The 13,192-nt window shown below is 36.9% G+C and overlaps 1 protein-coding gene across 8 annotated transcripts in view; it reads left to right on the top strand.

Annotated features, from left to right (window-relative positions):
• The window catches only part of Tep2 (Thioester-containing protein 2), a 137,083-nt gene that overhangs the window by 26,984 nt on the left and 96,907 nt on the right, over window positions 1–13,192 (top strand). For 6 of the 8 annotated variants that reach the window (XM_067767947.1, XM_067767944.1, XM_067767946.1 and 3 more), the window contains exons 3-6: window positions 1,123–1,528; window positions 1,585–2,504; window positions 5,165–5,426; window positions 8,143–8,410. In XM_067767947.1, coding sequence (XP_067624048.1) covers window positions 1,123–1,528; window positions 1,585–2,504; window positions 5,165–5,426; window positions 8,143–8,410 — 1,856 coding nt within the window. Of the gene's footprint in view, window positions 1–1,122; window positions 1,529–1,584; window positions 2,505–5,164; window positions 5,427–8,142; window positions 8,411–8,553; window positions 8,738–11,788; window positions 11,973–13,192 lie in introns of all 8 variants that reach the window. The other 2 variants (XM_067767950.1, XM_067767949.1) reach the window with 2 other exon arrangements.

Genomic DNA, 13,192 nt, shown 5'->3' with positions numbered 1-13,192 from the left:
TGAGTATACAGTTTTGTTACCCGACCAATTTTAGTGTAGCATAATGCAAGTTATAGTTCTGAAATAGCCGCTGGTTTTAAATTCTTAAAATTCGTATTGATTTGATGTAATGTACGAAAATTTAGAAATTTTTATTTGATTTTTGAAAAAAAAAATTTTCGAGTTTTTTTTCATATAAAAATAAAGCATCTTCGTAAGGAAGAAAATATAAAAAACCTTTCGTACAAAAATTGTCAGCCATCATTGCGAGTTTTGAAAGACATATAACTTGCACTATGCTTCACTAAAATTGATCGGGTAACAAAACTGTATACTCAAAAAAATAAAATTGATTGTGCTATAAAAATGGATTCTCGAAAAATGTCAGTAAATTAAAAATTCGAAAAAATGTTCGAGTTTTCGAACATACAAAATGTTTCTTCTTTTTTTAAATAATCGGAAATAAAAAAATATAAATTAAATAAGATAATCCTTTTCAAATTTTTCTAAAATAAATAAAGCATTTCAAATTTTAGAAAAGAGTGGATAAAAAACGAAATTGTCAAGCAACGACATATGATTGGTTGGAGTCTTTGAAAAAAAAATGAAATCAGAATTTGTTTGAAGAACGTCCCATCGCAGGAAATAAGTTAAATCGGTCCTATCTAAGTAAACTTGGGGAAACCTATGTATCGTAGCTCTTATAAAGAAATTCTAAGTTAGGCCGTTATTCAATTGAATTCTGACATACGCTAGTTTTGACACAAATGTTGAGAGAGGCCGTTTCCGAGCTGGCAGCCGAGAGACTCCACTTCGGAGTCGATGTTAAGAAATCTAAGAGAATCTTTTGACAATATATCCCTATGTGCCGCTTGAAATCCCGGTGTGAATAAGTGAAGAAAAGAGGTACAAAGACAGGAAGAATGTAAGTTTCTTAACAGGGAGCACGAAGGGGCTAAGTTCCGATATGGCCGATAACTATTTTTTTTTGGAAAGTTATTGGAATTTACTTGCTTAAAAGAAAATTATGGGACATGATAGCAACTGCCGGAGCCGCTACTATACATAAATATGTATATCTTCAAATATGCCAATAGATAACGTTTACTAACTTCATTTTGTCTTAATTTATATTACTTACAGTCATTATTCAGTTATCGGGCCTGGCACTATACGCTCCAACTTCAAATACAATGTTGCTGTGACACTGCACAAAGCCGAAGGACCTTGTAAAATTGATGTCGGTATCACAGGTCCTTCTTACAATGAAACTAAAAGTGTTGAATTGCAACCAATGTCTACAGAAAATCTCGAATTTAATGTGCCTACGTTGAAAGAGGGTGATTATAATTTAACGGCAAAAGGAGTTTCAGGATTGACATTCAAAAATACAACGAAACTCAATTATGCAGACTACAAACCGGCGACTTATATACAAACGGATAAGGCAACTTATAAACCCGGTGATTTGGTACAGTTTCGCGTGCTCTTCTTAGATGAAAATACGCGTCCAGCAACGATTGAGAAACCGATTGCGATTGGGATTAATGTAAGTTTTGTAACGTAAGTGACTGTAAAAATTGCAAAAATTTGTTTTTCTTTCAGGATGGTGCACAGAATCGCATTAAACAATTCAAAGATGTTAAATTGACCAAAGGCGTCTTCACCGACGAATTTCAGCTCTCAGAACAACCTGTGCTTGGTAATTGGAATATCGAAGTGACCATCGATGGACAATCAGCGGAAACGAAAACATTTGAGGTAGCAAAATATGTATTGCCCAAATTTGAAGTATCTATTGAGACTGCCAAAGATGTAGCCATACCTGATGGCGTGATTAAGGTGACCGTACGCTCAAAATATACTTATGGTAAATCGGTTAAAGGAAAAGCATCGATTTCAATCAAACCCGTCTATCATTATTATGGCAGTGGCAGTGAAATGGAAGCTAACAAAACAATCGATGTTGATGGCAAAGGTCATGTAGAATTTGATTTGACTAAAGATTTGGGTATAGGTGCAGAACGTTCATATGTACCACCTTTAAAGGTGTTTGCTATAATGGAAGAAGAACTAACGGGTAATAAACAAAATGCTACAGCTACAGTAAATTTACATGCCGACCGTTATCGCATCGAAGGCGTCAATATACCATATCAATATCAACCGGATAAACCGATTAGAGTTACAGTTGTTGTGAAAAATATTGATGGATCACCAGTACGTGATGCAAAAGGTAAAGCGAAATTAATTGTAGAACCACCACGTAATTATATATGGCGTTCTGTGTCGGCGTCATTGGGTGAAACGACTACTGAAAAACCGAATGAAAAAACTTTGGAACTAGACTCGAATATTGATGAGAATGGTATGGCTACATTTGAATTCATGTTACCCGAATCGAATCGTTATTACTCCGTCAAATGTTCATACATGGATACGACAACTTTTTTGAATTCCATCACCAAGTTCACACCCACTACTGAGCCACTAGAAGCATTGAAGTTGAAAGTGATAAGTGAGAAGTATGTATAGGGGTTTCACTGTACTTACACGCTTAAATATTTGAGCCTAAATTTTAAACCCTCCATAGTTTTAAGCAATTTTAAAACTTGTTTGTACTAAATTGAAATCCTTCAATTTACTCTTCTTTTTTAAGTTGATTCGGTTGACATTTTAAATTTATTTGAACAAAACCAAAAAAGTTCAAAAAATAGAAACTTGTAGACACTTCTGGTTTTAAAACAAAACCCAAAAGTTTAAACTTGTTGCTGAAAATTTAAAAATAAAAAGTGATGCAAGATTGTTCGTCAGTTAGAAATCGGGGCACCGTCTACTAGAATTTTCTTTTTTTTATCAAGCAAGTGTAGACTCGTCCGGTTTAAAATTAAAACACAGTTTGGTCATATATATAGTAAAAAAAAGTTTGAGATCTAGGCTCAAACTTTTAAACGTTTAATTAAAAATCGAAGTCAAAAAACAAATTTAGCAGTCATCTTTTAAGCTCAATATCTAACTCCCCGTTTTTCATTGTTTGCCAGTTCTGGACCCAAATTCGAAAGAAGCTGCTACTCTGCTCCTACGACATCAAAAGCGTAGCAACGCTGAGCTAACTTATCGGCTTTCTAATTTCCCTCCGTGATATGCCGGCCGGTGGAAGGCGTGAAGACTGCATTTAATATGCGTAAAGGAAGGGGAAAACGTGCCAGCCCCAGGAGCGTGAGCCAAGCTATCCGCTATCACAGGCTTTGATCATCAATAACTGGCGCTTGACCGGCTATACGATTTTGGTCGTTGTGTAACAAATTACTCCAGCTATTCCCGTTTCGCAGTAATTGACGCTTATTCGGAGCACTTAGTGAGATAAAGCCCTAACTGTTTCTCGTTGTTTGGAAGAGGTTACCCCTTTATCTGCTTCCTAATAATAATATATTTTCTGTACCGCAGAGCCGTCTTCCATTACCAAACCTTTGTGATTTTATTTGTTGCTCATTCGAAATTGACACCATGGACAGGACCATAAATCTTTGGAAGAAGTTTTCTCTCTAACCGTCAAAGGGCCAGCCCAGAGTTTCCTGACACCGTCTTTATGAGAGAGTGTGATTTTTCTTGGTGTTATATTTTTCATTGATAAGTGTTTTTACAGGGCGGGTACCCAGCCCAGCGCAGAACACGGCTTCGGAGTTTTGTCGCTACTTATGACAGACAAACCCAACTCGAGTATAATCTAAGTCCTTTAACCAGCAAGATACAAGAAAAGATGTACACCCCGAATCTGCAAGTCAGAGGCAAAAAGCGATTCGAAACAGCTAAGAATTATGCACCTCAAAGCTGCAAAGCAAAAAAGGAAGGAAATAGTGATATTATACAAAGAATGAACTAAGTAACAATGAAACTGATTCTTACTCGCAGATTCTAAAGGGAGCTAACGCTGAGACTTCAGTTTTCAATGAAGCACTCTTTGACTGCGACACTAGCAGATCGCAGCAATCCCTTTGGACAGTCGTCTATCGAAAAGTATACATCTAAAGAAAACCAGCTAATTAATGCCATAATCTGAATGTGGTCCAAACTTTCAATGACAAGACACAAGCGGACGGTTTGAGGTGGTATGCTGCTCTCAATACCAAAGGCCAACGTAGACTCTTGAGGAGCGGTTGTTCGCAGATACAGGAATAATGGCTGTCATGTGAGAGAAAGGTTTCTGATTAAAGCTCTTACACCGTTCTGCATCTTTTATCTTTGGATCAGACATAAGGCATGAAGCTGCGGGTATATCTGTCCTGTGTTCGAAAGAGTTGTTGTCTCATATATAGCACAATAATACTTAATCAATTCAGAAAAGTTCACGGTTTGCTTGGAGATATCGGTGATATAGAGGAACGGACTGAGGTTTTCCGGCCAGTTCAAAATAGCAAAACTTGCGTTAATGCAATGGCCCTTTTAGCATGAGACCTTACTCGGCATATAAACTCACAAAACCTATAGCCGACTCTTTTGACCGTTTAACAAGGGCCGATGTTATCTTCTTTGACTAGAAAACCCGAAGAAGTGCTTACCAATATATGCTGTTACCTTTGATCTTTCTATGAACTTAACAAACTCTCAGGAAATCGTCTATCTGCACTAGGGGTTTAGTTCCTCTTTCCGAAGCCCAAAGTGGCCACTCTGGGGTGGTGGTAGCGTGCTCCGCCTATCACGCCAAAGGTCCGGGTTTCAAATTCCGAGTAGAGCGATATCAAAAATTTACAAAAAAAAAAAATCACATTAAAAATGGTTTTTCTAAACGGGCCCGCCCCTCTGCAGTGGTATGCCAAGCATTCCAAATGTATTTCTGAGCGCAAATTCAACAGCCTTGCTTATGCCGTTCGGAGTCGGCATAAAACATAAAGGTCCCGTCCCGCCTATTTGTAGGGAGGGCAAATTGAAAAGAGCTGGTCGCTAATTGTAAGAGAAGCTCGACCTTAATCTCCATGGAGGTAAATCCCGCCAAGTATTTATTTTTTTAAAGTCTCATCGATAGGAGGATCAGTTGGTCGGCACAAGTTTTTCTTTAGAGCAAATTTTCTTTCTCCTTTTTCGAACAGGGATTACAAAAGATTACTGCTATTAAGTTACTAGTTCTACAAGCTTAACTATTATTTTATATATATTGAAACTTTTTGAAATATTTAACTTTCCGTAGACCTCGCCTAGGCAAACCTGTTTCGGTTGAAGTAAAATCCAGCGATAATATACCATATTTCGTGTATGCCGTTGTTGCGCGTGGCAACATCTTGATATCCGAGTACGTAAAGATACCCGAAGAAAGCAAGTCTCAGATTATAAAATTTATGCCAACATTTGAAATGATACCAAGAGCAACCATATACATTCATTATGTCTTTGAAAAGAAGCTACGATTCGACGAAGAAACTATCAATTTCGAAAAGGAGTTCGAAAACAAGGTAAGTGAAATAAATTGTTTGGAACCAACGATGCATAGTACCGTAAGTTTCACGTTAATCAAGAAATTTCAATCGTTGCCGTTGAATGTTATTGTTAAAGCAGTTATCAACATATACTTCATTTCCTTTCGGTAAAAATCGTCGTTTATGTTGAAACGTTAATAATGTTAAACTTTTCGCGTTCGGTAGTGTGTGAGTGAAATTAACGTTAAGGGCGAGTCTTTCATAACGATTATTAAGCTAACGAAGTGGTTTCGTTTCGTTTGTTAAGCATCCTTGCTTGCAACATACATATGCTAGCAGATCCAGCAGACGTTGCTCTACCCTAGCTTTGGTCTATCTGCATAGCTTTTAAGCAGTTTTTACCTCTTAGTCTGCCTTCCCTGAGGACACCTTTTTATTCTCTCTTCTCTCTGGTTTTCTCTTTTTCTTCGTCTCTTTCTCCCTCTCCGTCTTTTCCGCTCCATCTATCCATATCTCTCTATCTTCGCCTAACTCTATCTCTTTGTCCTTTCCTCTGTAGTTCTTTTTGTTCTTCTCCATCCCTTTATCCCAGTTCAAGTCCCACCCAAAATCCCAGTCCCAGTCCTAGCCACAGTCCCAATCCCAAACCTAGTCCCAGTTCCAGTTCGGTCCATTTCGCGAAAAAAGTGTCATAAATACTAATCAAGCAAAGGGCTACTACTAATCTAGGCAAAGGGCGACCTATATACTGTAACGAATTTAGTGAAACTCAGCTTATTTGCAACCTTCTTCTTACGTTCGTATCGCTAAACTGTTGAATAAAACACTCCAATATTCTGTATTACAAAATGGTCTTTGTTAGGCTGCTTTGAAAGTACTTCACAATTAAACTTCACTTCGCAACCGATAGCGTGCTTAAAACAAACTCAATTCTCATGCCTCAGCTTATGCTGCTTTTATACTCTCCGGTTTCCTCGTTCGCATACTTCTAGGCGTTTCTTCTTCTAGAATTTACTACTTAGTTACCAGCTATTAACTACGGATGCACGTTTATAGCTTCGCGCATAGCAATATGCGCTTGTTTATGTGAGTAATACTTGTACAAATTATTGCATAATTTTGTGAGTATCTCAGATATATGCATGTGGTTGTGCGTATCTCTCCGCTGCTTGTATGTGCATATGTGTAGACATAATGATTGATTTGTTTATGTATATACCAGTGACTGCTTAGTATCGGCTTAGAGATGATAGTATCCCTTAGTTTTGCTCATATTCGCCACAATACAAAATTTCAGGCAAAGCGACCTTTGAATAGAATTTGTTCGAATAGATCGATCTCTGGTCCACTTCCTGGCAAGAAACTTCACAGGAGCGCTATCCTATCTTTCAAGTTGAGTCAACCTGCACACGGTGTGCAAATCTGATTGGAATCTGTTAAATAGCTTAGGAGCCCCTTTGCGGGAAAACAAGGTAACACGAAATTTATATTGTGGCGAATGTTAGCATCACTATGATGTTAGTAAATAATCACACGAACAAAACAAGAACGAAGAATATTCCACACAATAACCAGCAGCTTGAAGTAAGGAGATTATCACACATACACATATGTAGTTATCAGCTAAGAGCAGAAGTTTTTACTCAAATTTACACACGCATATAGCTAAATAACCAAGTATGACATACAACTGTTCCAGATTGTATGTTCATGAAGAGTCTAGACCTTGGGAGAAATATGCGAACGAGGCAACACAGAGTTTAAAAACAGCGCAAACTGAGGAATAATTAATCAGTTTGATTTAAACACGCTATTACTGAAGTATAATTGTGAAGTACTACTCCCAAAGTTATAAAGACCATTTTGCAATACCGAATATTGTACTTATTTATTCGACAGTTCAGCGATTCGAACGTTAGCAGAAGGTGCTAATTATCAGGAACTCTCCGAAATTCGTTACAATATATATTAAGATGTGCATTATAATCCTGTTTTAACCTTTCACAGGGTATTCTAACTTAGCTGACCGAAGCAGTTTAGCAAGAACAACAACAAACTTCAGAGATCTCTGTATTATTCGTATAACACATTCCATAAGCTTTTGACAGTAATGATATCCCCGTTCTCTTGTCTACACATTGCTCTGTAGACTCTACGTTTGTATCATTATTATGCTGTTCTAATCACAGCTGCCATGAACTACGTTCAAACATCATATATATTATTTCTAATTGCTGTTTTTATGGACGGATCCCTTTTTCGCTCTTATTTGGAATCCAAATCTATAAATAAAGTTTAGTTTGTCAATATGGAGATTGGGGCTATTAGCGAGCTTTGGACAATTTTGGTCGTAGTGCCTTTGTCTAGCTATATTTTATTAAAATCATTTGTTAAAAATAAACGATTTTGAGCACACAAAGAAATCTATATGTACTATGGCACTATTGTGAATATTTGCACTGCATTACGGGCAGTTGCAATTGTACGCTAGACAGCAGCGCAAGCTGTATTGTACGCTAGATGGCAGCGCAAGCTGTAACTTTTAATTTATTGGTGGCAATTGCTTTTATACGCTAGCTGGCAGCGCAAGCTGTAAGTTAGTAGAACAGCTGATATTTGATAAGAAACTTGTATATTGGTTGCGCAAGATGCGCACGGGTCCGGCTCGTTGGATATATATATGTAGATAGTCGCGAATTCAGTCATTATGTACCAAAGTAATGATAGTTTCTTTTAATCACCACTTTTTTAGATTGACATCACTGCTCCTCGTCAAGCTAAACCCGGCCAAGAGGTTGAACTAGAAATTGCAACAGATCCAGACTCATTTGTAGGTCTGCTAGGTGTTGACCAAAGTGTTCTGCTACTCAAGTCGGGCAATGATATAAATAGAGATCAAGTTTTCAACAGTTTGTCTAACTATGATACAAGTACGCCATGGCAGCGCGGCTATGGAATCTATCCCGGTCAAGATGCTGGTTTGGTCACATTGACAAATGCACATTATCCATATAATGATGGTAAGTAAAAATGATGGAAATGTTTTGAAATCCAAAGCACTTTTTTAAATTATTTTAAAATATTGCTAATTTGTTTAAACTACACCACAACAAAAAAAAAAAAAAACAAATAACCTTACACTTCCACCTAACTGAATCTATAGATTCATATCCAATATCGTTACTACTCGCAGACGCTGCGGTAAGCGATGAGTTTTTCGAAGTTGCACAAAATGATGAACCCATACACAGAGATATAAATGATAAAACTTACGATCTAGCGGCATATGGTTTAGTGCCGGTGCGTAAACATTTTATAGAAACTTGGATTTGGACATTACATGATAGGTTTGTGCACCACAGGAGTTTATAGTTAAAATATGAAGCTTTAAAATTAAATAGCGCGCTTTTACTGTAGAAAAGTTTGGTGCCGAAAAAAAAAATATATGTATATATATTTTTGCAGGTGCTTGGCTTCTGTGATATAGCTACTGTAAATATTATCTGAACAATAAAGCTTAGTGGCTTTATTTCGACGCCTGCCAACTCAAAAAAAACGCGCTATCTCGGAATTCGCCGGAAAAACGCTAAATCTCAGCTCAAAATTTATACAATTTCTGCAGAGTTTTTAAAGCAATTTCTAAAATAGGATGTTCTCTATTCAAATTCTGAGAGTAATTCCTGAACAAATTCCGATGTACAGCGTTTTCGAAAGTTTGTTCAGATGGCGCGTTTTATAAACGGCAGCCGAAATAAAGTAAGTATTCCACTCAGCTGTTCGATTTGTTTCGAATATCGTTTAGGAAGTACGGTGATGGGCGCTTGTAAGTATGTAGATTATTTTGAAGCAAAATTTTAACTCCAACCACCAATATTAGGGTTTTCGATATTTACCAAAATAAAAAGTTTTACTAAAAAGTGGCAAATGCTATGCAATTTTCATGGAAAATGTACCATCTTGATTTTTTACTGGATAAGTTTATCATATTTTGTGTTGGTATAACTTGAATATATTAACTCAGCTATACGTATGGTAAAAATTCCCAATTTTGCGATTACAGAATTCTGTAGATGAAGATCGTGACAAAGAGTTGTATTAACGTGTCATTCGTGACAAAAAGTTACAACTCTTTGAGCCTTCTTTATTTTTGCGCAATTTCTTCAGGATCCACTATCAAGTGGAAGTGTTAGTACTTGACAACTTTTCCTAGAGCAACGATGCTCGTCCAATGGCTCTTTTGGCACCCAACAACATCATTTTGGCTCCGGGTGGCTCCCAACAACAACCAAATCGATTTCGGTAAAATTACACGGAAAATTGTGCATGCCTTGAAATTCAAAGGAATTTAAAATTTTTGTCACACAAGCAAGACAATCGATCGGCATGATTTCGTTAGTAAAACGCGCAAGATTTAGTTAGTGAAACGCCGGTCCATGAGGACCACACATAGACTGAATGAGTCTGTAGTGTTACAGAAGTTTGTTTTAACGACCAAACTGAAAAACCCTATCAAATACCACACCCTATGTTATAAAATAACTCCTTCCTCTTGGCAAATACTAGAAGCTTCCTAGGACTTAAGCTACTTGCTGCTTCTAGATCTGACAGCTGTATCACTCCTAGCAGCTGGAGTCTTAGCCTGGAAAGCGCAGGGCACGAGCACAGAACATGCCTGCTCGTTTCCTCCTCCAACCCGCACTTCCTACATCTGCTATCACTGACCAATCCTAATTTAAAGGCATGTGACGCCAGAAGGCAGTGTCCAGTCAGAATACCCATCATGAGTGTACAATCCTCTCTTTTTAATGATAGAAGCAACTTTTTTAGTCTAATGTTGTAAGACCTACACATAATCTTTGACACTTTACAGCCCCGCGCTTGAACACACGCCTTTCCCGCTTAGTCAATCATGTGCAGCTCTCGCCTTCACTTAATCTCGCCCAGTCTAATTGGGACGTCTACGGAGCAAGCTTCAAGGGATGTGCCCTTTTTATCTAGCTACTAGCACTGAACGGGATTTGCAAACCTCTTGTCATACAGGCTCTCCAAGGGCAACATACTAAATGTTAACTCAAAGGATCTGCACAAATTTTCCGTTGGTGCGACTGCGTTAACAATGAAAAGCGTCCTGTGTAAGCCCTATTTGTACTCTTAGAGAACCGTCTGCTTGTATGGAGAGAAGCGTGTGTCTCACTTATCTGCCAAGCGTATTAAATTTTATTTCTTCTGAAAGATAGCTCGCAGTGTTGCCAGGTTAGCCTTTTCGAGGCTAGATTTAGCCTTTTTTTTGCCTTTAGCCTCGAAATTTTGGGTTTAGCTTCGTGACTTTTTTCTAGCCTTTTTTACTCCGAATGTGTTTTTAATAATTTCTAAAATAAAGTAATTTCAATAGTTCCTGTGAACACCTAATACCTAATAATATGAGTTCTCTACAAGGGTTTAATTCTTTTTCTGCTGAAAATTCGGTGAAAGTTTCAAAGCCAGATGTATTTTCTTACTTTGAAAAAGAGAAGTATAGTTATTCTTCAAGTCAAATAGCATTAATAGAGCTGCAGTGGCGAAAACTTATAACTATACAATGGAAAAATGTACACTCCACCATGAAATTTTGGTCGGAAGTCCGGGAACATAAAAATGCATTAAACGAACCTCCTTTTTTAGAACTTGTCGGATTCATATTTAGTTTTTTAGTATTACCACTCAGTAACGCGGAGGTTGAAAGCATTTTTAGTGGCATGAAAATTATAGGCAGTTTGCGAGTTCTATTTTATGGATATATTTACGAAAGTATTCGAGCTCGACTAAAAATTGGTCGTGGTCAATTTCTAACTCGCTTAGAATTACGGTCACTGCATTTGTTCTAAAGTCCTGAGTGTTAATTAAAGACACGCTGATATGATTTCTATTTCTATTGATCCCGACACATGGGTGAGATAGCACATTATCCAGTGTTGATAGTAAGCAATATTCCTATTAAAGATTTCTATAGTTTGTTAAGGGAACATGTTCTTTTACCATTCAAGAATAACCACAAGGACTTCGCAATTATCCCAGTTATTTCATCGCAAGTTCATTTAGTTAACAGTGATTTTGAGATTCAGTAAATCACACAAATTGGATCATTGATTATATTCACCTCGAAACCCAGTTTCTTCATCTTATAAGCGATGTTTCCACAGGTCTTGCAAGCGAACTTACGTGTAATTTTGAATATAAAAAGCCCGGCGTTCTTGTCTCTTGCGTGTTTTTTGTGACATTTTGGAACTTCAGTTCGCTAATTTAATAATTTTTATAAAGTTTTCACTGCATTCCAATTGAGAAAAAAAGATTTACTTTTCTAAAACATTGCCTTCTCATTTTTGCCAATTTTTGTACAAATAATCTAAATAATATTTCAGATATTATATTTGATTTTGTGTTGGATGAGTTAGCGGAAGACACTTTTTCAAAAGACGAATTAGATTCTATAGATCGGTCTGACGACGAAAGCTTTCCAACACATATATCCCAACATACACCGAAACTGCGCAAAGACTTCAGTGAAATATGGATTTGGAATCAAAGTGAGCTCTTTGCTAATAGGTTAGTTGAATTAAAGCCTAAAATGAAAAGTTATAGATATCTATATGTTTGAAATAACAGCTTAACTAGATGATTGTGTTCACTAAAACCTAAAAAAAAACTTTGACTAAAGCATGTTCCCTAAGATTAAACACATACGCAAGTTTTACTCAAGTCTTTCTGGTAGTTTAAATTCAATTTCTCTGCCTAACTCACGGATATAAATAGTCGGCAACAAATATCTCTTCTACCGATTGATTGGCTAGATACCAACGGGGCAGAGAAACGGGTACCAACAAATCAGTACCCAATGCCTGGCCTAGTCGCCCTGTCATTGAGTTTTCGTGTGTAAACAGCGTCAATGAGAATAGGGATTAAAACAGTTCGATGGTAATCCGGGTCAAGCAACAAATTATAAATGTGAGTCTAAAGGACCTCGGCAGCGAACGAAATAAATAAGAGTAGGTCAGACAGGGTTGCGTGATTTTTATTTGAATGAATCACGAATCTACAAATAAAATGTAATTTTCATTTGAAATTTTAATTCGGCATCGAAATAAAAAATACTTCTTTTTTGTTATTTGATTCTTTAGCCGAATCAATAATACTTTTTTTTTTTTTTTTTTTTGTCTGGATGGCATATGCACCATTTGAGAAAAGGGTGTTATATAAAGCAAATTCAGAATTGTTTAAAAAATCGTTAATTTGTACAACTTCACCCAGTAATTAGTACCAGATATTGAAATATTTTTGAATACTATGTTATGTTATAATTATTAATAAATGTTAATAAAACATATTGTGACGAATATTACTGACACTAAGTGGTACTCCCGTCACTAATCTGATACTAAGTAAATAAAGCCACAACAACAATGAAGCAAGCTGCTACACTTGTATGTACGTAAACGAATAAATCATTATGTCTACACATATGTCCGTACACGCAGCAGAGAAGAGATGCACAAACACATGCAGATATCTTATCTGAGATGCTCCCAAAAGTATGCAATTGTAATTGTGGAAGTGTCGCTCATAAATACACGCATATGAGAAGCTATATACGTGCATCTGTAGTTATAATTATATGTCGGTAACTAAGTAAATTCTGGAAGCGCCTAGAATAAAAGCACCAGCGGTAGAGGCGCTAGGAGCAGTTTCAGTTAAGCACGCTATCTGACGGGCAATAGATCAGTTTCATTTAAGCTATCAGTCAGTTTGGTTATTAAGCAAGCTAGTTG

Source organism: Eurosta solidaginis, chromosome 2 (genome assembly GCF_040869045.1).
Source record: "Eurosta solidaginis isolate ZX-2024a chromosome 2, ASM4086904v1, whole genome shotgun sequence".
Taxonomy (NCBI): Eukaryota; Metazoa; Arthropoda; class Insecta; order Diptera; family Tephritidae; genus Eurosta; species Eurosta solidaginis.
The sequence above is the reverse complement of the archived record's forward strand: the minus strand, read 5'-3'. Positions and strand labels throughout refer to the sequence as shown.